This window comes from Chaetura pelagica, unplaced genomic scaffold, assembly GCF_000747805.2.
Source record: "Chaetura pelagica isolate M959 unplaced genomic scaffold, ChaPel_1.0 scaffold642, whole genome shotgun sequence".
NCBI lineage: Eukaryota > Metazoa > Chordata > Aves > Apodiformes > Apodidae > Chaetura > Chaetura pelagica.
In genome coordinates this window covers 153211-179138 of record NW_009952704.1, presented here as the reverse complement: position 1 = coordinate 179138, position 25928 = coordinate 153211, and the positions used below count along the sequence as shown (strand labels likewise).

At 43.3% G+C, this 25928-nt stretch overlaps 3 protein-coding genes across 3 annotated transcripts in view; 1 reads left to right on the top strand and 2 right to left on the bottom strand.

Moving 5' to 3' along the window:
* The window catches only part of EIF1B (eukaryotic translation initiation factor 1B), a 5445-nt gene extending 4514 nt beyond the window's left edge, over positions 1-931 (bottom strand). Inside the window, exon 1 of the mRNA XM_009994106.1 lies at positions 919-931. Within this exon, the coding sequence (XP_009992408.1) occupies positions 919-931 (13 nt within the window). The remainder of the gene's footprint in view (positions 1-918) is intronic.
* Positions 932-10874: 9943 nt separating this feature from the next.
* Positions 10875-13004, top strand: PRLH (prolactin releasing hormone). The gene is made up of 2 exons (XM_009994093.1): positions 10875-11124; positions 12826-13004. Exons 1-2 carry the CDS (start codon positions 10875-10877, stop codon positions 13002-13004), a joined length of 429 nt encoding a protein of 142 aa, XP_009992395.1.
* Positions 13005-17292: 4288 nt separating this feature from the next.
* The window catches only part of MYRIP (myosin VIIA and Rab interacting protein), a 119266-nt gene continuing 110630 nt past the window's right edge, over positions 17293-25928 (bottom strand). Inside the window, exons 11-16 of the mRNA XM_009994092.1 lie at positions 24454-24648; positions 21435-21596; positions 19690-19794; positions 19534-19594; positions 18621-18739; positions 17293-17325 (exon numbers count right to left, since the gene is read on the bottom strand). Of these exons, the coding sequence (XP_009992394.1) occupies positions 17293-17325; positions 18621-18739; positions 19534-19594; positions 19690-19794; positions 21435-21596; positions 24454-24648 (675 nt within the window). The remainder of the gene's footprint in view (positions 17326-18620; positions 18740-19533; positions 19595-19689; positions 19795-21434; positions 21597-24453; positions 24649-25928) is intronic.

The window sequence follows — 25928 nt, the reverse complement described above, 5'->3', positions numbered from 1 at the left end:
GGCGGGAGGCGGGAACGGGAACTGGGGGGTCTCGTCGTTCTTGGTGTTGGCACGGCTGCCTGTCCTGGCCCGGGCTCTTGCTTTGGGTGCTGCCGCTTCCCGGTCTCCCTTTGTGTCCCCAGGCTGACGGGAATCCCCAGCTAAACTGCCAAGGAACCGGGAGGGGACTTCCCTCTTCCCCATTGGAACGGGCTGGGAAACTCGCGTCCCTCGGGCCTGCCCCACTGGATAAACCACCGCTCAACAGGGCAGGAAGCACTGACTCCTAGAACGGTTTGGGTTGGAAGGCACCTGAAAGATCACGTAGTTCCAACCCCCCTTGCATGGGCAGGGGCAGCTCCTGCTCGAGCAGGAACAGGTCGGGGGACCCAGGTAGCACCGCCTGTGTCTCCTCTGTGTCCACTTCCAGGTGGGGGCATCGCTGGGACGGGGCTGCTGTGTCCCCACAGCCCTGGGGACCGCCCTGGCTGGCTGTGTGGCCCCACAGGCCTCGCTTCCCCCCCCCCAGCTGACTGGCTTCACCATGCCATGTGTGAGGAGGACAGAAGTGATGGTGGGGCTGCAGTGCTGGGGGTTTGCCTTTAAAAAGAGATGCGCTTGTGTTACACAGCTTGCCAGTCCTCTGGAAGCGATTAATGGCTTTGCAGATGTACAGTAACGTGGTTGCGTTGGCACAGCTGCCAGAACCTCTTATTTTGGGGGGTTTTACGCTAGGCCTGAGTTCTCTTGAATGCCCTCTTGAAGGGCATTCTCTGCTGTGACCCAAGGCCTGGACCAGCACTGAAGTAGTTTTACAAGTGCCAGTGTGCGTTGGTCTAAGAAAATTTCTGGTCCTGGTATTTTTTTCCAGTGAAGCTTTGTTTTTCTTTCCTTTGGGGAAAGCAAATCCTTTTGCCATGACACAAAACCTCTGCTTACCCTTTGCTACCATTGCTGATGAAGCCTTTCATTGCTGCATGGTCTGCAGAGAAGAGTGGCCTAATGCTTTACCAAGCAGCTACAAGTGGCACTATTGAGACAGAAATGGGAGGATAGGGAGATGCTAATTACAGAGCTTGAGGTGCCTGCTCCAGTCACAGAGGAATGCCACAATCTCAATCATGTCTGTGGATCAAGGTTGCAGAGCTAGACACTGACAGACCTTCTGGACAAGTTCAGCAAGCTGAGGACACTGATTCCCAGAAGCATGTCCCGAGGATGTCTCCAGCACCTCTGCCAGTTTACTACTAATGTGGGGAATTTTTGCTTCAGATGCATTCTTGCAAACACGACATGTCTGTGCAAAATTTTATCTTTTGCTCTCCCATCATCATCCCATTAATTTTATTTTTTTTTTTCAGCCACTGTTTTTTTGTTACCTTGGCTGGGCCAGTACCCCTGTCTGTGAGGCACTATGATGAGCCAGATCAGCAGGCTAATATAAAGGTCTAAAACTAAAGGTTTAAACCTTAGAACTACTCCACTTGCATAAGCCTGCAACAGTTGTGCTGGGACAACTGGTGAGGACAGGGGCTGGGGACAGGCCTGGCCATGGATGAGAGGACACTGGGTCTTCAGACACAAAACCCAAGTCTGAGTCTGCAGGTTTAGGCAAGTTCTTTTGCTCACTTTGAATACTCATTCAAAGTGAGCATACTCATTCATTTAAAATAGTTCTGCACTTCTAGTACTTACTGTAGGGTTAACCTGGCCCTGTGGGCTCATTTGGCTTCTGTAGGATCCAGCATACAGTTTAAAAATGAGATTTGGAGCTTGGAAAACAAGGCTCCTGCACAGGCCAAGAAGATGTGAATTTTTTTTTGTCCTTAAGACAGAACCACAATGAACAGTTCCTAAGTGCAAACCTTGACAACTGCAGAGAGAATGGAAACAAATCCTGATTGCAGAGCTTGGCGTGCACTGGGCAGCAAGGAAAACAAAGGCACCTGTGTTGTTCCCTTGACAGGCTGCCACAATGGCTGTGTGCATTGGCATGAGGTTTCTGTGAGGTCAATGCAAAGACCTTTCTGCTGTCCTCCTCAGAGGGAGCTGAAGGCCTCTGTCACCTCCGTTACTTAGGTCTGAAACAAACATATTCTGTGCCAGCACCTTGAACAAACTTTGGTCACTGTGGGCAGAAACAAGTGGCATTTTGCTGGAGATGTTTTTCTCCTGTTTGACAGCTGTCCTGAGGTCCTTTGTCCTGAGTCTTTCCCATTCCTCTTGAGCAGCCACTCCTGGCAATAGACCTGTGGAAGTCCTGGCTGTGAGGGTTTCCAGCCACACCAAACTGCAGGAAGGTGGGCTAAGCAGACATGGCTCAGAAAAAAAAAAAAAAAAAAAGGCAGAAGAAATTAAAATAGTTTTAAAACCTAAGTGGAAGCAAGAGGTGGTGTTGCTGTTAAATTTCAGATTACAGCTAATCCCTGTAGAGCTGAGGTTGGGGTTAATCTCATTGGCTAATATCTATTTGGTATCATGGTTTAAGTGATGGATTGGGAATGAGACTTCTGCTTTTCCATGACTAAAGTATAACCTGGCAACTGTTGTGCTGGAAAAGAAGAACATCTCTAATTATCTTGAGCATGGCCTCAAGCTATTTAAGTGTAATAGTTACAAGACCTGGTTATGAATAGCAATTAGAGATCCCCTTGCTTGCCTTTTACTGTATTTCAGTTCATCTGTCAAGCTGTATATGAATCATTAGAGGTTATTCATGACTGGATAACTGCAGGGATTAAAACCAGGGACTCACTGGCAGACAGATGAAAAATGCGACATAATGAAGCCATAAAGTACACTTCTGTAAAAATTGTCACCCTAGGGCAGGACAGCACCTTCACTGAGTACCCTGGAAGTACTTTGCTGTCCTTTAGAAGCAACAAGTTACCCAAACCAGTGGGAGAAACTGTGTTCTTTCAGAGAATTGCTATGTTGGAAACATGGGCTGGAAATGCCATGAGAAAGCCTTGTGTCAGGAAGAAAAAACAAGCCACCAGTCACTCTCACAGGGCTAAAGGTCTGCTTTAATTATGAACTCTGTATGACATCTGTCTTTGCATGTGTGATACACAAGGCTGCCCTTACCTTCAGCTGCCTTCTCTCCCCTCTGTAATAACCAGAATGAGCAATACTGTTTTTCATTTCCTACAGACCTAGTTCTAATATATACTATTATTTTCATTTGCAGCACTCTAACATTTTAAGTTTTTTTTAAAGGGGGGCTTTTACAAAGCCAAAAAGTCTGTCCATTTAATTAAGGATTGCTCCTGTAGACAAATCCCCTGTACCTGGTCCTGCTGTCTGCCTTGCCAAAAAAATGGCAACTTGCATGCCAACCTGTTCTCTGCAACAGTCTGGAAACCCAGGCAGCTCCTGCTTGAAACCTGCTGGATTCAGAGCAGGTTAAATTGCCTGCGAAGGTAATTGTGCACAAAATATGCAAATGGCATGTAGCAGTGCTCATTTCCATATTGCATTCCAGCAATGTAGCTACTCTCTACACAAATGCTGCACCACTCCCATACATCTTCAGTGGCCTAGTGTTGTCCTGAAAATAATGTCAAAATGCTGGATGCTTGAGAGACAGGAAAAAGTATTTCCACCATTGATTTTTTTTTCTTGAACTGTAATCTTCCCTGGCCTTGCTCCATGATACCAACAATATCCAGCTGCATTTGGAAACTCTGCATCCTAAACCACTGTACAGAAGACTCATGGCTTTCTAGCAGGGAGGAAGAACAGCAGAAGTTTAAGAAGAACTTATTCCCTCTGTCTGCATTGTCGTAAGAGTAGTTTTGAAGGTGACTGTAACCATTCCAAGCCTGACTTGTATTTTTCCATCCAAGCCCTAATGCTGGTGCAGAGCTTCCATGTTGTGCTGAGAAGGGGCTTGGGGAGACTGCCTGATGTCCTGAGCTGGAGCCCATGGCTGAGCTGACCAGCTGCTAACAAGTTCTTCCAGTAAGCATGTGCTAACTGGAAGAACTGGGCAAATCTGGAATTGTGCTGGTGCTAAACACCTCGATATCCTGTCTAACTTACCAAATTCTGGGCTATATGGAGTTTGGTTTAGCTTCACTACATGGTAAGATTTCAAGATACATATGCTTTTGTTCTAAAACTATGGGGGTTCATTGCTTGCTCAACAGGATTAAAAGCAAGAAGATATTTTCTTTGTTAACCACTAGATGGTCCTGTGTCTCAAAGAAAAAAGTAGCTCCAAATTGAAGGCAGTCCTGGCTTTTCTCGGAACCTGAATTTTAGTAGAGAACAACTTCAGTGTAAAGCTATGTGTAATTAAGTCTCATCTAGTTGCTTGAATTGACTTGGTTTTCTGAATAGATTCGATACAACGCTTCATCAGTTCTCCAAACTCAATTAGTGCAACTGGACGTCTTATCAATCATGAATAAAATGTTTCCTAGTTACTACCAGTTAAGACTTTACAGCTCCAGACAGCACAAACGTCAGTGTTATCACTCCCTCTTGTTCAAGGACAGGTAAAACCAGAATGGCAGTGTTTATTTCTGTTCACACACAGAAGTTGTGCTTTACCCCAGTGCAGAAGGCTGGGCAGATTCACAGCTCAGGCAGAGGTTCAACACCATGGCTCATGGTGGTATGTGAAAGCATGGGAGTGGTGGGCTGGGAAAAAAAAATAAAAATTAAGGTCTCACCCTCCGGCTGCATCAAATACCTTTGCTTTGGTCATTTCTACCTTCTTTTTTTTTTTTTTTTTTTTTTTTTGAGGATTCCTCCCAGCAAAAGAAATACAGAAAAAAGAAGTTTCAGATCTGTTCTTAGAGCAGACTAAGTGATAGAATTTGAGATCAAAACTGTAGTTTGCTGTCTGTCTCTAGTGCTGTCTTCCCAAAGAATATTTCTCTGTGTCAGGCTCCTGAAACCTCATCCTCTCAGGTCACTCCAGCCTCCAGGAGGTACCTTCCTATTGCCACCATTCATTCTTCTCACCATTTCCTGCCCAGGAACTCAGCCTTTAGCCTTTCTTTAGCTTTTGCAAATTGCTTTCCTTCCCATGGCCCTTCACACCTGTATACCTATCTGCTGCCTTTCTGTTAAGTTGCATCCCACAGTTTCTCCCTGGTCAGCTATCCCACCAAGACACTGAGACACTCCAGCTAACAGCAAGCTCAGCCCCACTTCGGGTTCCCATAACCTTCACAGGAATTTGCATGCAGGAGTCCTTGGTCATGTGTGAACAGGGAAACAATGGAAGCCTGAGACCTCCTCGTGGGCCATCCACAAAGAAGAGACCACGTGCCCAGCCTCTCACTTAACCACAGAAAAAGGATGAAGGTTTTAACATGTAAACTTCAGCCCCTTTACCAAGGTGTCCTCCAGATGATGTTCCCAATTCACTCTTTCATGACCTCCTGACAGCTCTTTCACAGTTACCTCCCAAGTCTGAGTGGCTTTCACTTCTCTGTGCTGCATGAGCTGCCTAGTTTTCCTCAGCCAGTAAGTCCTGCTGTGAATGGGATAACAAAACAAAATCACAACTGCCTGAAAAGACTCTGAGATGTCAGGATGATTTCTGTGAAGCTTCCGAGTACTGTATATAGCACTGGGATAGTTCAGTGGTCTCTGGTGGAAAGAAGTTATAACTTACAGTCAATTAGGATGGAGTAAAATAGTGCTTTATTAAGAGAAATGCCTGATGAGGCTCATTTAAACAGTGTCACATAGTTTGATAATCTTCATTGCTTAGAACATTTTATAGTAGCCTTTCATGAAGGCAGAATGACTGAATCACAGAATCACTTAGGTTGGAAAAGATCTGCAAGATCATAGAGTCCAACCATTAACCCTACTCTACTGAAAGCAAAAATGACAAAATAAGTTCTTGAAACTGATGAGTGATATGTCCAGAACAGTCACACAGACATGATCCTTCTTGCAGCAGGGAGAGAACTGTGAAGTCCTTGCCACATTGTTTTGTGGATGCTGAGAATTTACATGGGTTAAAGAAGAAAATGTGAAGAAAAAGAAATCCATTAAGGGGTTCCTATAGCAAAGATCAATTTGGCTTGGAAGCCTCTGGACCACAAATCTCAGGGGCCTGGGAGAATATCTATGTGGGGAATGTCAAAATATGCTGTCCTGTTTATACACATTTCTTTACTTCTTTGCCATCAAAACCAAGATACTGTATTAGATGGACCTTGAGCCTGAGTGGAGGCAGCTGATCATGCTACAACATTTTAAATGTTGGCTGTCCTAATTTTTATCTTTTGTATTTTTATCTTTATGGCATATCATTTTGCAGGCAGCATTCACCAATAGGCAAACCATGTTAACGTGAAAACATTGCACATTTTTATTTTATCCGGTAACTTCCCTGTAGATGTCAGTTGGTGAAAATGGGCTGTGCTACTGAGAGGCTCATGTTGCAGTGCCAGCAAGACTAGAAAGACTAAATGGGGTGAAGATGGCTATTACTTCTGTTGTAGGATGTTGAGATCACTTAGAAAAACAGCAAAACAAGACAGGATCCTACATATTCTGAAGAGAAAACGCCCTCACTCCAGTGATTGTTCATTAGAAATCAAGAAAGGATACCCCATTTGCTGGTCAAAATCAAGGGCAAGGATCTGTGATGCAAAAACACGAAAGGTTGTATTTACTAAGAAGATACCCTCTCCACGCATGCAAACAAAATTAGCACAGCAGAAGCACAGCCACTGCCTGGTTCTTGGATGCAGATTGATTTTTAGGTAGGGAGCATTTGCAAGGTTCAAAGGGAACACGCTACAAGGAGGTTGCTGAAGAAAGCGTGTATATACATTATTGATTATGTTGGCTGTAGAAAGACCTTTTGTGCTATCCTGGACTTGAAGTGCTCTTCATATTTTGCAATTGTAATCCTGAGTAGTCTGAGCAAACTCTTGAAGACTTGGATGAGCAAGACACTTTTAGCTGTTACGAGGTGGAAATTGGAAGAGTATTTCTCAGGCTTCTTTACCATTTGTGTTCATGTGTGTCCCCATAGAGCAAACTATTACACATAAATGAGAAATTTATTTTAATCATCACAATTAGTGCTCATGCCTTACTAGTAGTGGTGGTGTCATCTGGATACTGAGTAAGGGCAGAGTCAGGCAAAATTTCAATCATACTTCCTTATACAAGTACACCACAAGTTGCCCTGGGGTGTGGGGGAAGGTCTGATTTCTTTTGGAAGGTAGTTGCAGTGAAATAATGTTACTAATACTTCAAGGTTCCCCAGTTTAAAACACCTTTATAGGACAACTAAACAACAGATTTGCTATTGAATTTCCGCTTCGTTCTAATGGGATTACAGCATTTCACAGAATCATAAAATTGTTTTGGTTGGAAGAGAACCTTAAGATCATCATGTCCAACCTCAGAGCTGCCTCTTCTAAGCACAGCTTTAAAAATTGTTTCTTCAAGTAATCAGTCTTACCATGGCTGGAGCAGAAACCTGTGTCTGCAAAGATGTCTGCAGGAGAGCCTGTGGTCCCTGGGCAGCCCAGCAATGCTTCACATCTCAGCCTGTCTGCAGGATGGTGCTGAAGGAGTGGAACACCTTGCCAGTCGGACTGCTGCTGCTCTGTAAGCCTTCATGGTAAGAACAGTCTTGGCTCTTAAAGCAGCAAGAGCTGTAACAGCAAGAGTGCATGACACATTAGTCAAGAGACAGTGTTAAAAATAGCTGCACAGAAGAGATGCCTGTGGTAAAATACTACACTGCTCGAGATACTAGTCTCACCGAGATGAAATTTTCTTTGCCACAAAACCAGTAAGCACCTGATTACGCACTGAATCACAACTGATTTCATAAAATACTTAGATGCTGTGCTGCAGGATGGCCTAAAACTTATGCATAGGTGAGCTGACCCCAGCCATGAGGTAGGGGCTTAATGGGACCACAGCTGCAGTCAGGTGAGATCCTAAGCAAAAAACAGGCAGAATGACAGCAAGATCAGAAGGGGTGGGGAGTGGGCATGTATTCTGGCTGCCGCAGCTTGCTGGCACTGAGAGCTTCGTGGCACTGAGAGCTTCCCACTGTCCATCTCCTCTCTCACCCCACACCTCATCCCCAGCAGATCCTACAGAGCATCTCAGCCAGATGGCGTGGAGACCTGGGCTCTCCTGTGCGGAGAGTGTGGCAGGTGGTGCTGCTCTGGTTTGCCTGTATCCCCCCATCCATAGGGACATGGCAGCAGCCCCCTCCCCTCCTGGTGGACCAGGGGACCTCATCCAGGTGTCCTGCAAGCCCCCCCCCTTCAATCCCCTGGTGCTGTCCTCAGATCCTGCTCCCTGCCCTGATGAGTGGCTTTCTCTAAGAGCCACAGTCCTCTTCCCCTCCCATTGTAGATTTAAATTTTGCTCACTACTAGTGCTGACGTCCTTCTGGCCCACCTCTTGACTCCCCCTCCCTCTCAAGCCCACTTCTCTCCAATATAAAAGGCACAAGCCCCCAGCTCTGCCCTGCTTCTGCTTGGAGCAGTGGCTACCCGAGGAACAGCTTTGGTGGAAGCAGGTGAGTGCCTCCCTCTAGATACTTCAGCACTTGTCCTGGCTCTTGCTGAATTTCTTTTTTGGGCTTTAGCTTTTCTACATTAATGTACACAGCTGTGCTCTGTGCTCAGTAACTTTTCCCCAGTTCTTGCAGTGAAGGAAACCATGTTAAGGCAACATGGTTGAACCCACAGGCCAGGCTGTACCCCAGCTGCAGTGAGATCTCCCCCTGCAGGGAGATCACCTGCACAAAAAGTGCACCTTTTGTGCTGCTTAGCCCTGAAATGAGCCACGGTCCCAGGCCTGGATTCACCTGGGGTTTGATCCTTTGTGGGGAGTTCTAATGCTGCTTTCAAATGTGAAAGCCATTCACATTTGCTTTGGAGGGGGGGTACACAGCCACTGATCTCAAGATGCTATCTTAGGGTTTAAAGAGTTACTAGCACCTTGTCTTTCTGAGGACATCCACGGTAGGTTTAGACCTGATAGATGTGCAGCAGAGCTAGAGTTCGGTGTGCTGAGAGCCCCTGTGTGCCCAGAGGGAGGGCCAGGCTGGTGTCCCACTGCCTGTGTGAGGAAGATCCACAGCAAGCTGTGATAGCACTGCTTCACTGTAACTTTAGCAGTGGCTTTAATGTGCTGTAACTTTCTCCTCTCATGCTGATGAAAATTGCCAGACCACTGTCACAAATGTTACTCGGCCAAAATTGAAAGGCTCTTTCTGCTTAGGGACCAAACAGAAGTGGGAAGTTGACAAAGTTGGCAGCTCCAGGAGAAAAATACTTCTGAAGCTTTTAATTGTGTCCTATTTTGTGGTTTTAAAAGGTTTTTTAATTTTTTGGTGATCATGTTGGAAACAAAGGGCAAATGCAGGTTGACTGTATAAGGTCTTGGGTTTTTTTAATTTTCCCTTTGGACAAAAGCTGCAGGGCTGTGGGCTAAGGTAGGTCTGGACCTGAGGAGATCACAGACCATCGCCCAGCCCCATTACTCATGAGAGGGCTGTTAGTGGGATTCTGTGCTTATTCTGGAGTTAGAAATGCTCAGCATCACGCAGGGTCAAGTTTGTGGCATTATCTGTGCCTCCGTTTCTCCCCATGCATATGGGTGGGACAACTAGGATGAAAAATGAGAGAGGACTGGAGGTGCTGAGCCCCCTGATTATTTAGGGGTAGCATGTCACTTACTGAGGAGCAGCGGGAGCTGTGTGATTCACAGAAATCCTAGCCAGGTCAAAAGTATAAGCACAGGTTCAATACATTCTAATAATCTGGTCGTATAATCAATGCTAGATTAGATGGGGCTTTGAGCAACCTGGTCTAGTGGGAGGTGTCCCTATTCATGCAGAGGGGTTAGAATTAGATGATCTTTAAGGTCCCTTTCAACCCCAACCATTCTGTGTTTTTATGAAATACTGTCACTCTGGAAGGTGGCCAGAATGGCTGATGAAGGCACAGAATCAGGAGGAGATTTAGACACAGCACTGCTTAGGAAAAAACTTGTGTTAAAAGCTTTTCCCTTTATTATTTTTTTTTTTCTTTCATCAACAATGGGCTCAAGGCAAGCACTTCCTTTCTGTCACTCAGTTCCCAGAAAAAACAAGACACAGAACCAGACAGCAGCTAATCTGGAAAACCTGTCACCAACCCTGCAAGCACACTGGAGAGATTCCTTTTTTGTTTTTTTGCCAAACATGGAGCAACAACAGATATACACCAGCTGAAACTGGAGGCAGAGCTCATCCCACTTGGCTTTACATGTGAGGGTCATTTAGTCCTGATTCTTATGAGATATTCAAGTTAGAAAAAGTTAATTCTCAGTTTTGCTGAAATTATGGGTTAAAATCACTTTCCTCTTAAGCTGTCTGCTGAGTGACTGTTGGTGTTCAAAAAAAAGTAAAAAAGAAAAGAGAAACCTTCACTGAATACTCAGGGTTAAGTACCTGAAGGGGGCCTACAGGAGAGCCTTCCCTGTTTTAGGCTGAACAGCCCCAATTTTCTTAGCCTTTCTTCATAGCAGAGGAGCTCCAGGCCTTTGATCATCTTGGTGGCCCTTCTCCAGACCCTCTCCAACAGGTCTCTATTTTTTATAATTGTGTAAAATGCAAATGTTAGATATATTTTACAAGTGAGCAAAGGATGATGAAAGTAGTGGCTAAAACACACTCTTTTGGCCAATGCCTATGTTCACACAGAGGGCCACACAGAAAGTCAGCAGCAAGCTCAGGACCAGGATTCATGTGTTCTCTGAAGCTGTACAAGGGGCTTTCGCTGTGAGAAAATACTCAAGTTGCAAGCCTTACCTCAGTAAGGTGGCTCACTGCAGAGCCTTTGCCTTCAAATCCATAGCACATCCCCAGCATCAGTGCTTCACAGAAGTTAGTCATGAACATGCTGTTACAATTGACACCTTCCTCCATCTTGAGAGCTTTAACTAATATGTGTTCCCCATGTTCACTTTCCTCCTCACAGCATTCCCACCACCGCTCCACCATGTGGCATCCGATCTCATGGACACCACGTGCCCAGTGGTCACCCAAGCACTTAAAGCTGGTCACTGTCTACGTGCTGGTGCTCTTGGTGTCACTCAGCTTTGCTTCAGGACAGAGCAGGCCATTTAAACATCAGATAGACAACAGAAGTAAGTATGAGGCTCACCTGATGTGATGCGCTGGGCTCCCATATGGTGACCCTGCGGTCTCAGGTGCACCAAGGGATCGGGGTCAGACTGTCGGACAAAGCTCAGCAGCAAATCCATGCGGGTGTTTCTGTGGTAAAATGGGGGTGTGGGATCCTGTTCTTCCATTTACACTTGTAAGAGCACGTACAGAATCTCTTTCTCACAGCCTTTAATTAGCTAAGAGAAATAGTGTAACTTTTGATAAAGATCAGAGGAGATAGACACTTATGTACAAAAGACTGATAAAGAAAGTGCAAGACAGTGTACTTGGAATATTTAAGCATCAGATTTTCAGCTGTGTTTTGGAGACCTAGGGTAGCTCACAATCACTTCTGTAGAGTAAAAAGAAAGCAAGGGGCAGAAAATTGTTTTTTTACAGATGTCTTCATTTCTGTCTGGAACCATGAATTTCCTGAAAGGCAAATTTAAGTTGTTGAAGTGTCTCCATTCAGAGGCTGTGTGGAACTGAGGCTGGCCAGTTAAAGGACAATGTCATATATTCCAAGTAAAAGCTAACACATGGTCCAAAAGATATTTGAGAAAATCTTTATCAAGAAATCTCATCTTCCCCCAAAGAACAAAGGCTGATACTTGTATGTGGAGTGGGAGAGAGGTGGGTGTGGGGAGTAAGGTAGGTGGGCTCTCAGTGGCACACCTTTCCCCTCTCAAGGAGAACTAGGGAGGTGTGGAGCCTCCGTTTTTAGGAACCCAGGTGAAAAACAATGAAAGTACTTGGGTTTTGATGGGCTGGAGAACTGTTAAATACTGTGTGGAAAGACTTACCAGATGTATTGATGGAGAAATTCACAGACAAAGGGGATTTTTTATTTTCTCTGTTCAAGCATGAAAATGCAGAGGGGAAAATCCTGTTGCCTTGCCCAAGGCTTGGATGCTACATAATGCACTTAAATTGAAATTTATTCTGGCTCCTGACATTCATCCAGCTTTGGAATGATTTGGCATTTCCTTGACGTGGCATCACCTCCAGCACTCTGTAGATTTTTCCTGATGTTTTATCTTTGTCTTTTAATAGAACTGTACCCCTCTCCAGACCTGCTCTAAAACTAGAATATAAAAATAAGTCAAGTGTCCTTCAGATGCATCACAAGAAAAAAAGTCATCCATGAAAACAAATTCCTCAGTGAACAACAATTAGCTTTTTATCTTTGACTGTCATGTAAGAACCCTCTCTGCAGTCGAGTGGATTTGTTAGCCTGTAGAGATAACACACCTGGTGCATACAGCAGAAATGGAGGCTGGACAGTGGGACCTTTAGGTCTTTCACTGAGAACAGCCTAAAAGTGGTGGTACAGGGAGCTACTTTGGCCTTTCTGGACACAGGCTGCATTGTAACCTCTTCCAAGGTTCTGATCAGTTTTAAAGCACACTGTGCCCTCTTGAGTTGCTGGGTACTTTGGCATATGTTCAGGTTGCAGCCCAGATCTGAGCATCTGAGCCCTCCCCTTCCTTTGGGCTCTACTCATGACAGGTGACCCTCAGAGGCACCAGAAACTTGTGCTGTCTAGGTGCAGCTTTTCCCCTTGCGTTTTTGTTTTCAGGAGGGCTACAAATAGGCCATCTAACACCTTCAAGTTGTTCAGGAAATGCTGCCTTTAAGTACAGTGATGGATAGATAACTTTGCTGACTGTTTTGAATTCCAGGTCCTGAGATTGATCCTTTTTGGTACGTGGGCCGTGGTGTTCGCCCCATCGGTCGGTTTGGAAAGAGGCAGCTGAGAAGCAGCCACGGCAGCCTGAGGCCTGTGAGCAAGCAGCTGGATTTTATCTTGAATGCTTTATGGAAGGAAAAAGTCTCAGAGACAGAAGATAATGACTGGTGATCCCCATTTCCCGAGGTGGTGACCCAACCTCTGCTCTTTTTGTTTTGCCCTTCCCTGCACCTCAGGCTGCCAATTCTGCTTTTGCCTAGAAATCCCATGCTGCTCTTCCTTCTGGTCCTTGTGCAAGTTCCTCCAGAAAGACACATATACAGGGTGCAGGCAAAAGACAATGCATGGACACTAGTGCTAAGTGCAACCATAGCTTATAAAAATGTTTCTCTGTCCCCACCAATCCCTTGATGATGTTCACTGTAATGTTAAGTTTATTCCAAAACTGCACAGCCTTTCTGCTGGGATTTCAACTCTGCAGTGTTAAACATATCACAAAGGCTTCCTGTCATATTTCAAAATCAATGGCTGTTAACATGTAAAAATAAAAAGCAATGGTTGGAAGAAAAAGGCTCTCACGAATTGTTAATGTATCTGCATTAATGGCATGAAATGCTGGTGCTCTGTGTGTAGTTTTCATATAGATCGTTAACATCCACTCATAAGAATGTAGCCCTGAATTACCCACTGCGCCTCTTTGTGATTCTTCCTGCACTGCTAGAGAGAGCTTATTAATGAACAAAGAGGAAAGAGAAGTATTTTCTCCCAGCTGAAGAAAAAAAATAATTAAAAAAAATGGCTAATTAAACTTTCTGGAGTAGTTTTGTGCCTACTACGTGTAATCATGCACCATTATCTAAAAGGGATAGGGGCCTAAACTGGTTGATTGCCTTTAAAACAATGTAGTTGTTGGGAAGTACGTTGTCTGATCAAGCTAAAGTCCCTCTTTGAGGATGACAAGCAGTATCTACTCCATTAGTCCCCATCAATAAGCCTGGGATTGTGGCCCAACACTCATGTTGCCATGGTAATTAACTTTGTTATATTCTTTTTATTAGAAGTATTATTTACAGTATGTTTAATCTTAATAACTACTACCAGCAATAACATTTGAATGCAGTTTAATCTATGGCTTATAGCCAGAAAAGAGTTTACAATTTAGCTAATGACTGATGGGTAAATCCAGGCCATGAATCATTCTGCAAAAGAGAAAGTATAATGAACTTGCATTTCTAGTTGTGCTTTGTTAGAATTACTACCAATATTTCATAGTTGGGTGGAATTAGTCATTGCAGATAATTTAACCTTTTTTTTTTTCTTTGCAATGGTCTGTCAGCAAGGAGTGGATTTTTACTATAATAAGGTAGTTACTCCTTTTTATAATAAAACCTATAACACACAAATTGTTCCTTAAAACATGCTAGTTTAAATGAACGCCCTCATAGTGGAGAAAATACAGTGATAAAACATATTTTGATTGGCATTCAACACACTTTGACTTTGGAAATACCGAACTAAGATAACCAGCAGGGTTCTTGCTCACTTTGTAATTTTGTAGCAAATCCAAGTGAGAGTTACAGAAATTCAGCCCGTGAAGTTCCGTTAGAGACAGTATTTTGCCCAGCTGGCCGGACAGTTTGGAGAAAACTAACCATCAGATATTCCGGACAGGATCCCACCCACAGCCCAGTGGAAAAAAAATCTAAACCGAGTGGGTTAACATGTATTCCTCCCCTCAGCTAACCAAGGTAATCCTGCAGAGCTGCAAGTCTCCTGGGTTTAGGGCAGGACCCGAGATCTGTGTGCAGCAGCAGGCTCTGCACGCTTCCTGACCGACGTGCACATAAATGCAAACAACAGAGAAGGGATTTTGGTTTTTCTTTATGAAACGAGTCCTTAAAAGGCATTCTTTTCATAAATTGATTTTACTCTTCTATAATTTCTCTTGACAATAATTCTCGGTGAGTATGCAGATAACAACAACAAGGCAAGCTTAATATTCACTCAGACTTAATCAAATAGATCATATAGTCTTCATTTTACCCATTAAAATATCTTCATTTATAAAAATTAATCTAAATATAAATATTAACACTAAAGATTGAAATCACTCGATGACAAAATAATTCTTTGTGTGCTATAACATATGGGTTTATGATTTTTTTAAAACAGTAAATTATATCTCTGCATGTATTTGGCACAATAAACATTTGTAAAAATTCAAATGCCTTATAGCAGGTGGGATTTTTTTTTTCTTTCTTTTTTTTTTTTTTTCAATGCCTACACAATACACAGTTTTCTGTCAAAGAAGACGGAATATTTTAACGATAACACGATAATAGTTGCTTTTCATGCCTCTTAAGGAAAACAACCTATTCCAAACTTTGTTGGCTTGTTTAAATCACACTAACAGAACAAAAGCCTATTAAAATTAGTCATTTCTGTATTGATATTACATACACAATATTAGTTATTATTTATTAGACGAATATCTAGACCAACCACCATTAATGACATTTCATAACACGCAAACCTGCATAAACCAGAACCTGGGAATGTGCTGAACATACACAAGGACAGTCAAGGGAGGGAGAGGAGACTGGATAAGAAAAAAAAAAAATTACTAGGCATCCTACTCTGTTTAATTTCCTTTACTGGATTGCATATATAAATAAAATCTATTTGTTTTCTACGTATGTGTGTATATTAAACAGAGTGGGCCAAATTCTACCCTCACATCTGTGCAAACTAATTCCAGAGAACTAGTATTGTGTGAGAGTAAAAGGTGGCATAATTTCACCCAGAATAAACACATGGGATCAGATCTTGGCCAGACGGCAATTCCCTGTTGGGACTGAATGATGTTTATGTATTCTACGTAGGAAGATGATTGCATTTATTCTGAGGGTTCCTTACATGCAGCTGGTCATCAGTTTACTCACAAGCTCAATGTCAAATGTGGGTGCAGATTTGCAACTGGAACTAATTTTCCAACCATCCCATCCAGACATTCCTTACCTTCCTCACCTGGCCCTGGAAACGCAGCCTAGCCAGGAAATTTGCCCAGTTTTGCTCTTATTTGCCCAATCATAGATATTGCGTGGCCTAGTGTCCCAGAGGACTGCTTTCCTGCCACATGGCAGGAAATGTGCAGCCCTCTGCTAATGGGTGTTCACTGGGAGCACAGGAGAAGAAGCAGGCAAGGTCCTCCCTTAAAAGGGCAAGAGGGACACCCTGTAAGCAGCATCTTCCCTCCTGGGCATCTACTCATGGGACTTCCAGTTTGACTCACCTTTCAAAGGTCTCAAGAAATGAAATAATCAATTTTACTGTTCACTGTCCAATTCAGAGTGGTCCAATGATAGTGGGGTGCACATGTTACCAGTGACAAGCCCCAGATACTCCACCTTGTCTACAGACTAGTAAAGAAAGAGACATCCGGGCTACATTTTCTCCCTCCTCAGAAAAGCCAGGAAACTGCAGGAGGAAGTCTCTTACAGGTTGCAGCCTCCCGACAACCACGAACCAGTCAGCAGAGAACTCATCCCCATCCCCAAGCTTTTATTTTCCTTTTCCAATCTGAAAGATTTTGTCAGAATTTACTCTGAACTACTTTGTGGTTGGACACCACCAAGCGGACAATGCTACCAAGAAGAATGAGACATACAAAGCTGTGGGTTTCACAGCAGTGTTCAGCTATTTTCAGCTGCCAGGATTGTAACTCAGCAGACACCTGGTCCACATGTGATGCCACCAATTCATGGTTCAACATGACATCCATGCTCCCCCTGCTTCCAGAAGCAAAATACCTAGCTGTAGATCTAGAACATTAACTCTGCCAAAAGTACCCTCAGTGAACAGAGAAGCCTTGGCACATCATATCTCCCTCTACAAACCCCTGTCAAAACTTCCCCTGACTTGCTGGGAGCAGAGCTAGGTGTGCTGATTCTCCATTCCCACCATGCAGCTGAAAAACAGCACACACAGCATGGAGTTTTTCTTATTGCTCGACAAGGTGGATGCCTATATGAATAGTAAGAGGCCAGGAAATATAGATCACAGGTCTGCTTTGTTCTTTCTTTCTTTCTTTCGTTACCAAATATTGGCCTAGAATTGATTGACTGAGTCTACAAAAACATACTGCAGTTTAAAGACGACATACTTTAGTACAATCAATGGGGAGAAAAAGTGCATCTTAAAATGTGGAGCCTTGCTTTTGAAACTCAGCATCCTTTCTAGAGTCTAATGAGAACTTTAAGGCAGAGTTTCCTGTAGCAGACCACAATGCTGAAGACTTGTACAGCTTTCTCAGTGAGGTATCCAAACGAAGCCCTATAACTGAGGCATTGTGGGTTCTTGAGGGTCCATTTTCAGCTGGACATACACAATGGCTGTTAAGTAAAGGCACTCGAGTGTACAGCCTTAGGCAGTGTGTTATTGGCAGTAGGGAAGTGTAAGTTTAGTACATCACAGCAGATCCTATAGCAGGTTCCTAGAACAGAGAGGGACAGGAAAGAAAAGAGAATGAGCAAAACACAAGCTTTCTGAAGCTTCTAGGAAGCCACATCCTTCCTCTTCTCACTCCCTTGCTGATTTTCCACTTATCTAGTGGCAGACTGCTTTGGGAGAGTGAGCTTTTTTCCTTATCTTTCCACAGCTGCTCTAGAAACAATGACTGACAGCTGCATGGTGAAGCCTATTTGTTCAAACCCTGCAGAGCCAATGCATGGCCTGTCTGCCCCTTAAATTCCACTTAGGTAACCTTTGAACATTTCTCAAACATTAGCAAGATTCCAGGTGACTCTCACCTGCTGACTTACAGCCTGCAGCTATTTCTGTGAGGGTCTAGTTCAGAAGTCAGAATTGCAGGGGACCACACATTTACTTGTCTTTGCTTGGTTTTGTGGTTTGTTTTTTTTTTGTATTTTGGTTTGGTTTGGTTTTTTAACTACAGGTAGCACATTCCTGGAGACCTGACAGCCAGTACACATTCATACAGGCTGACATTCAGGACTGCACAGCTGCTGTACTATGGCATATAGTCATATGCTTCCAAGAACCACAGAATAGTTGCTGTTGGAAAGGACCTCTGTGGTCAATGACTCCAGCCATCATAAAAAAAACAAACAAAAACAAACCCAACAAAAAAAACTCCCACAAAAACCGCTCACAGAACAAAACCTCAAACAAACACAAACACCACCAAATGACACCCACAGAAAACATCACAACCTTGGCCACTAGAGCAGGCCCCGCAGTGCCAGATCTACATGTTTCTTGAACACCTCCAAGGATGGTGACTCAGCCACCTCCCAGGGCAGGCTGTTTCAGTGCCTGAACACTCCTTCAGTAAAGGAATTCTTCCTAATGCCCAATCTGAACTTTCACTGCTGCAAGTTCAGGCCATTTCCTCTGGTCTTGTCATTTACTTGGGAGAAGAGGCCAACCCCCACCTTACTACAGCCTCCTTTCAGGTAGTTGTAGAGATCAATGAGGTCTCCCCTCAGCCTCCTCTTCTCCAAACTAAACACCCCTAGTTCCCTCAGCAGCTCCTCCTATGACTTGTTCTCTAGACCCTTCACAAGCTTGGTAGCTCTACACTGGTAGAGCACTACGAGAACACTGGTCCTATTTGTTCAGAGCTGCCTCAGTGGTCTCTGTGCTTTTACCTCAAAATATTAAGAGAAGTTTTGTGAAGATGCTGAAATATAGCTGCCTACACAGATACCACTATCTCTCTATTTACTGCTTTGACAGCAGTCTTAAAAACATTTGTTATGAGTTTACCATTAAGTCCTTGGCAGTGCTTTTCCTCTCTTTAGCTCTTTGTGTTAGAGATCCTTGAAGCATGAAGTTTCTGTTAAACGTTCTGACAGTGGTAACTGGAGAACCATCTATTTTTTCATCTAGGAAAAATACAAAAAGGGAGAGTTTTCACATAACAGACTGAAGCAGATGCAAGAATACTCCTGAAGAGTAAAAACTTCTAGAGAGATGTGTTTTCCCCTAAGATTTATGAGGAAAACTGGATTTAATTTAAATGGAAACTAGCAGGGTGCAATACTCCAAATGTATTAAATTTTGAGGAGATGTCAATCACTGGAATTACACAAGAGTAAAACAAGAGTAATGCAAGGTGAAGCAGGCCCTAGGATCATCAGAGATAATACACTGTAGGGCTAAAAAACCAGAGAAAACACAAAAGAGTAAAGCACTTTATTTTATAAAGCCAATTCACAGCCACACCCTAGCATGTTCAGCACATTGCTGAGCCACATCATATGGACTGAAACCAGCAGACATAGACTTAAAGAAAGAAATGCAGGTTGTGGAGAGTGACAACTGGCTTTTGGTAAGTAAACTCTGTGACTGTTTGGGTCTCACAGGTTAGTCCCAGGCATGCCAGAGTAGCAGCATCCCTGCTGCAGGACATTTTTCATTTGTTTTCCCAGCCTTTTGTTTCTGCTCCTATTAGTTTGCCACTGTCACAGCTTCCACGGAAAGAGAAAGTGGTGATGCTTTTTAATGTGACAAATGGTTATTTTATACAGTGCAAGTACAAAGGAAAATGAGAAGAATGGACATATTTTGGCTTTCTCTGCTCATGGTATAAATTAATCTTTCCCCTACTTTGCTGAACTATACATGTCATTGAACCTTATCAAGGGAGACTATCGTGTATGTAACAACTGAAGTGCACCTTTTACTGGTGGAGCTGGAAGTTTTCTCCTCTGCTGTCTTGATGTGTCTATTGTATGCATCTGTAAACAACACATAGGTGTTACTCAACTCCATTACAGAAAAAGAGGCAATATTTCCCCAATGTATTTTTGAATACTACATAATGTTCTGGCACCTGGTTTGTTTGCTTTTGATTCCGTTTCCTTGTCAGGTGAACACATGGAGCCACGTTCAAGCCTGCAACAGTGAGAGCTGATATTCTGCTCTCAATATCTGAAATCTTCAAAGAAAATAAAAGAAAGAGACAGACAGATGGGGAGGGGGAAAAAGAAGTTTTAAAATTACTGTGGATGCCACTACTAAAATATATCCCTCCCCCAGTCAAATTCTCTTCAACCAAAAACTATTAACAGATAGCTAACTTCTTCAGCAATTCTGACATTTGCCTGTATTCTTTAGTCCTGATGTTAAAAAAGGCTTAATTTGTTAGTAAACATGGAGTAAAAGAACAATCCAACCTACCATGTGACTCCAAGGAACAGGCATTTTACTCCTTTTGAGGAAAAAAAGAAAGGAGGAGAGAAAAACCTCATCTGCCATCTCCCAGTTACCTTTAGCTGCAAAAGCCCAAGTTCATTCAAGCTGTGATTTTCAAAGGGGACATTTGAAGAATGACTTTGTGGGAGACATTTCCTAATTCAAAATTAATTTCATGCACATGCAAAGTACATCCTCTATTACACAATTTAAACATTTGTTCTTAAATATTCATAAGTTAAGTGTATTTGTGTGTTAAACACAAACATACATAAATGCAGGTACAGAGTATATAAAACACTGAATGGAAACCAAATTGCTAGGAAAAACAGAAGGGAAACAAGCATCAGAGAAGTCAGACATAACCCAGCTCCTGATTCATGATGACACCTGAGACTGTGAACTCTACAGAAGACCTTTATAAGCCTCTTTGCCATCCTCCTTGCATAGTTTAGGCCTCTCTCCTCCTCACGTCTCACCCCCATTAACATATTCACCGTAAAATAATGACTGAAGCCAACAAAAGGTCACTGCTGTTTGCCATCTAGTGCAGCAGTGCACTTCTGACATCAGCAAGATGTCAGACTCTTGGATCTTTGCTCAGTCCTACATTGAGCATGCTACTGCTCAGTAAAATGACTAGGTTCTTCCCATTAAAGCCTGGCATGGGAAAGTCAGGGTGCCTCCTTTGGAACTGAGCAGTCAGTGAAATCACTGGCAGTGAGTTGCTGGCAGTGTAACTGCCTTGAGGTTTGGCAGCATTATCCCCTCGAGGTTTGGCAGCGTTACCTCATTCAGCATTTAGCACCAGATCATGATGTTCTTTTCTGAGCTCCAGACTTTCTGGAACCCACCGGAGAGACACTAGATCGCAGTCCACAAGAGCAATTGCCTTTTGGCTGGGACGTGTCCAGTTAGATCCCAGCGCAGCCTTGCAGGTGGCTGGCTGCCCTTGGCCTCTTTGGGCAGAACAATAGCAACACTGGCTTCTTTTAGAAAGTGCTGTACAACCTGCTGATTAGATAAACTGCCTAAGACTGTATTTGCAGTCCGGCCAGAGCCACGTGCATGGCATGGGAAGCACCATGTGAGCTGCCTGGCACCAAGAGCAGGTTCAGGATTAGCACTGCACTGCTGGGCTGCTGCAGTCCCATGTCTGAAAATGAGCTGGAGGAAGAGGCAAAAAAGCACAGCACATCTGGCTGGGCTGAGTTAACGCATCTCAGTTAGGCTGTGCTCAGCTCCTGCGATGCAGGCAGCATCCTCGGCTCATCGATCCACTGCGGCACAAAAGAATATGAAAAGTAAGTGTGCATAGGCAAAAGGCAAGCGCTGGGCAAGGCGGTGTGAAAGCTGCAGGTGGGGAGGAGTGGCTGTCCTCACCTGAAGCTCTGCATGGTGAACCTGGGCGGCTGCTGTTGCCACCTGATCCTCCAGATCGGCCAGCTCAGACTCTGCAGTAACACTGTTGATCTTGCGCGCGGCGTCCTCCAGGTTGGTGAGCTGCCCCTCCAGCCCGTACACTGTGCCGGCGGTCAGGTACACCTGCAGGGCCAAGGCAGGGAGAGCTGTCACTGCTGCTTTTTGGGATGGATGTTTGAACAGACTGCATCTTTCATGATGCCTTTGAGCTTCCCTCCTTGCTAACCCACTGTAGGGAGACTTACCTGGCAGAGGAAAGTCATGAGGGAATAATCTGAAAAAATAACCCGAAAACACACATCCACAAAGAGAAGGGAGGTGTGAGGTGGCTGCACTCCAGATTTCATAGGCGTTACAATGGTGTTGCAGAAGAGATTTGTTCCAGATTCACCAGCACAACAAAGGAAGTGGACAAGTTGGCTTTTAAATTTTTGATATGCTATTGCACAACAAAAACTCTGAAATCTACAAAGTGAAGTCAACAGATCACACCTCGTATAATACTGTGTTTATTGAAACACACCTAATGCCTTCTGGCAAACAAAACTGTGAAAATAACTGTTCAGCAGCACATGGTTGTTTACTTCTTATAGAGTAACTGTGCTTACATGTGCAACAGTTTTTTATCCCATTATGCTCTCAACCAAATATACAGCAGCCAAAACTCTTCCCGCCTCCTTTACTTTATTTTTTAATTCTATTATTGACTGCAGGCATCAAATCTTTGAAAAATGCACCTAGAACAAATAAGTGATCCCTTTAACAGCTGAAGTACTTGGAGGCACAGGTGGACCATGAAGTCAACATGCTGTTTTAAATAGAAATGCCTCTGCTTTTGTGGGTTTTAATTGCTCTTTTAATTCATTTAAATGATACATCCCTCTGGTGCGACACACCAGAGGCACTTCAGATTAAAAGGTGATTTAAAAAAAATTTCCCTATCATGGGAGAAAGAAGAAAAGGGATGTTATAAACAGAAGCATCTTTAGAAAATGAAAGAAAAGATGCATTTAAGTGCTGTGCCAAAATTTGCTGCACAAGAAGCTGTACTTTTCAAGAGGGGGAAAACAAATCTAAAGAAAACAGGACTGATAAAAAAATGTGGGACATCAATGTTTTTGTAACTTAATCAGCCCCTACATTTGCTGAATTTCAGTTTTTTTGAACATTTTTCAGCTAAATCCAAATAAAATATTTTTTTCTAAAGAATATTCTCATTACCTGAACACTGTTGTGCTTCCAAACAGCACTGAAGTACTTGCAGGTCTCCACTAAATTATAGCCTTATGCATATGCTCACATTTGGATTATAGAGACTTATTTTACTACCATTTGGGTACACACGTCTGCTAAAACCCTCCCGATCTGTGCTGGTACAGGTGGCCTTACATTCTCCCTACGGATATGTGCACAGTCCTCAAAATGCTACAAAATGAACAAAGCAAAAAATGAACAAAATGTCTAGATATACCAAGATCCTCTTCCAAAATTTGCTGCATGCAGATATGCCCCCAGCTGCATTGGGAAAATTACAGATTCCTGGATTTCTAAAGGCTCTGCTATGGAGTATGGTGGTGAAATCTTGAAACAATGAAGTTCTGCCATCTATTTAAAATCCCACGTGGGGCAGAGAAAGATATAGTGTGGTGACACAGCAAGGCTGAGCTAAGTACCTTAAAGATTATTCAGGGAATTGAGAGAAGCTGGAACAGTGGGATGTCTGTGAAGGCTGAGCAGAGGTGGGAAGTAGAGGTTTGGAGATTAGTTTATGACTGGGAGCTGGATAAGGAGGGGTGAAGGTGCTCTGGGGTGGTTTGGAGGGCACCCTGTTGGTGTGGGCAGGAGGAAAATGTCTGAGATGGAAAAGGTTTTGGAGAAGCTGTGGTTAGGAGGGATAGGATTTAGCTTGGGAACCTCTGAACCAAAGCAGGGCTGGGAGGTTTGAACTCAGAAGTGTGATGAGAGGGACTGGTGAGTTGTAGGACTGGTATGAAGGCTCTGGAGTAGGACAGACTCAGTGGCAGGAGTGGCTGGCATTGCCATGAATTACCTCCTCCTCAGTTCCTCGCCTGGTGCTGTTATGGAAATGCATTTCTGTTAAGAAAACTGATTTTATCCCCCAAGAAGAGATTCCATCTTTAAAAATTTTCCAGTGGCTAAAGAAAACCAATTATCTATTTTTTTAATTGATTAGGATGTTATAATGGGACAGCCCAGAGACCTATGAGATCTTTAAAAGCTCCTAATGAAGGGAAGAATCACTGAAATATATTCAGTTAAATGTGGGAAGAAGAGAAAATCGAAAGTTCCAAGTGTACCAACTCCATTAGGTGGGTGCATAAAACTTTCCAATGAGTAGTGACTTCCCTCTATGATTCAGCGTGACACTTTTCTTTGCAGATGACAATTACTCATGAAAAAGGACAGGTGATACAGACATGGCCAAACAGAAACTTTTGTTTCATTCGGCTTCTCCAGCCTGCTCATTTTAACAGTGCAGCAGGCAGCTCCAGCTCCCTAAGTGCCCAACGTGGTGTGCTGGGGAAATGTGGGTGGAGAAAGAGCTCCTTCACTTCTCTGTGGAACTGGGGACATGCTTTCCCTACCTGTCCTGAAAAAAATAAGGCTGCAGTGGGACTTGGAGAGTTGTGGTGTCAGCAAGCAACCGGGTGGTCTCAAAGTATCAGAGGTTTGCATGGCTTAAGTTACTTCTAGAGATAGAGATTAAAAAACTGTAAAACCCAACACATCCAGCTCTCCTCCTCCTCCACAGGGTTCAAAGTACACATTAAAAAAACCCACCAAGCACCACAGCTGAGCACCCCTCTGAAATAGGACTTGTTCCATTTGTCTGTTTAACCCAGAATTAATTCTGAACATCCACTGATGCTGCCTACATGCTTTCCCTTTCCAGTTGGCACACACAGAGTTGCACTCATTCACATACATGACACTTTCACATACTGATACATGTTCTTACGTTTTCTTCCAGTGTTGTGAGCTGCTCATCCAGTCTGACTGGGTCTGTCCCCAGAGGGAACGTCCCTCTTTCTCTGTCCTGAGTGTCAGCTGGGAAATCGCTGGGACTGGTGGATTCTGCTATCAGTTCTTCAGTGGCATTGATGACTTTCAGGACCTCTGTAGATATGTTGCAGAGAGAGACAGCAGAGTACTTCTGTTGTGTTACAGGAGTAGACAGAGAAAACAACAGCATTAAATTAACACAGAGGGGTAATGTGTAAAAGCACCTTACTAGCAGCTGTAGCTTTAGCCATGCTGAAACAGTGTACCTGGCTAACTGCTGTGAACAGGCACAGGAACTGGGGGATGAAATTGGAATCTACTTCTCTTTGTCTCTCTCCTTTTTCACATGTGCACACTAATACAGCATGCAAAATAACACACACATGCAATTCTTCCACAACACAATTTCTACTGGAGGGATGGTTCAAATCTTATCCCTAGGGTGTAACAGAACTATACAGCTTTAAAATCCAAGTGCGCTAGATAAAGGCTATTTTTGCCATAGCATTTTAATCAAGTATTAAAGCACAATCTTCCTTTTTTGGATACTGGCAAAGAGATGTGGAATCATCTGTCTTCCTATATCTAGGAGCATTGCAGCTGCAAACATGGGAGTGCAATCTTCAGCAGCCCTACCAGGATGGCAGTTTAACAAGATGTTTTCTATGAATTACATGATAGTCCCAAAAAACAAAAGTTGAGCTATAACCATGTATAGTTGTATATTGATTTAAAAAAATACTAATTTACCTTTTTTAATATTTATGAAACAAATTATATCAAACACCAAGGAAAAGCATGCAGTTAGATCCATGGTTTGTCTTTGTTGTTGTGTTTTTTGTTTTTTTTTCTTAACAACTGTAAGCCCTGTTATCAGTGTTCCTGATTTTTAATTAACTACCCTGATCTTGATGAGTCTCACAGAGCCTCAGGCTTAAGCCCAACTCCCTTGATGGCAACAAAATTTCACCTGATCTACCCTCAAACATCAAGTTCAACATCCAAACTAAACAGCTTGGAGATTGAGTCGAAGCTTGTTGAAACTAATACAAATAATGTCACTGAATTTATGTGCAATCCTTTAGTGTTTCTTTGCCTAAAAGACAGTGTGGGAAGTTTACACCTAAATGTAATTAATTCCTCAAACCTTCAAATACTTATGCATGTGAATTAGAGGGCCACCCATCTTTAAATTTTTCCACCAACAAAATATATGAGGACCAAAACTGAGGAAACAGACAGTCTTTAGATTCTATATAGTAAATTCTGTAGGACAGAAAAGTATAACTGATTAAAAATGGCTGTGTGTGCTATGCAAACATCGCATTAATCAGCATCGCTGGGCTTCTAGGCAGGATATAGGAGAAATAATGTTCCTTTGCTTCACAAAAACTTGGTGGGTTTAATTGGCAAACATCTCTTTTATCACTC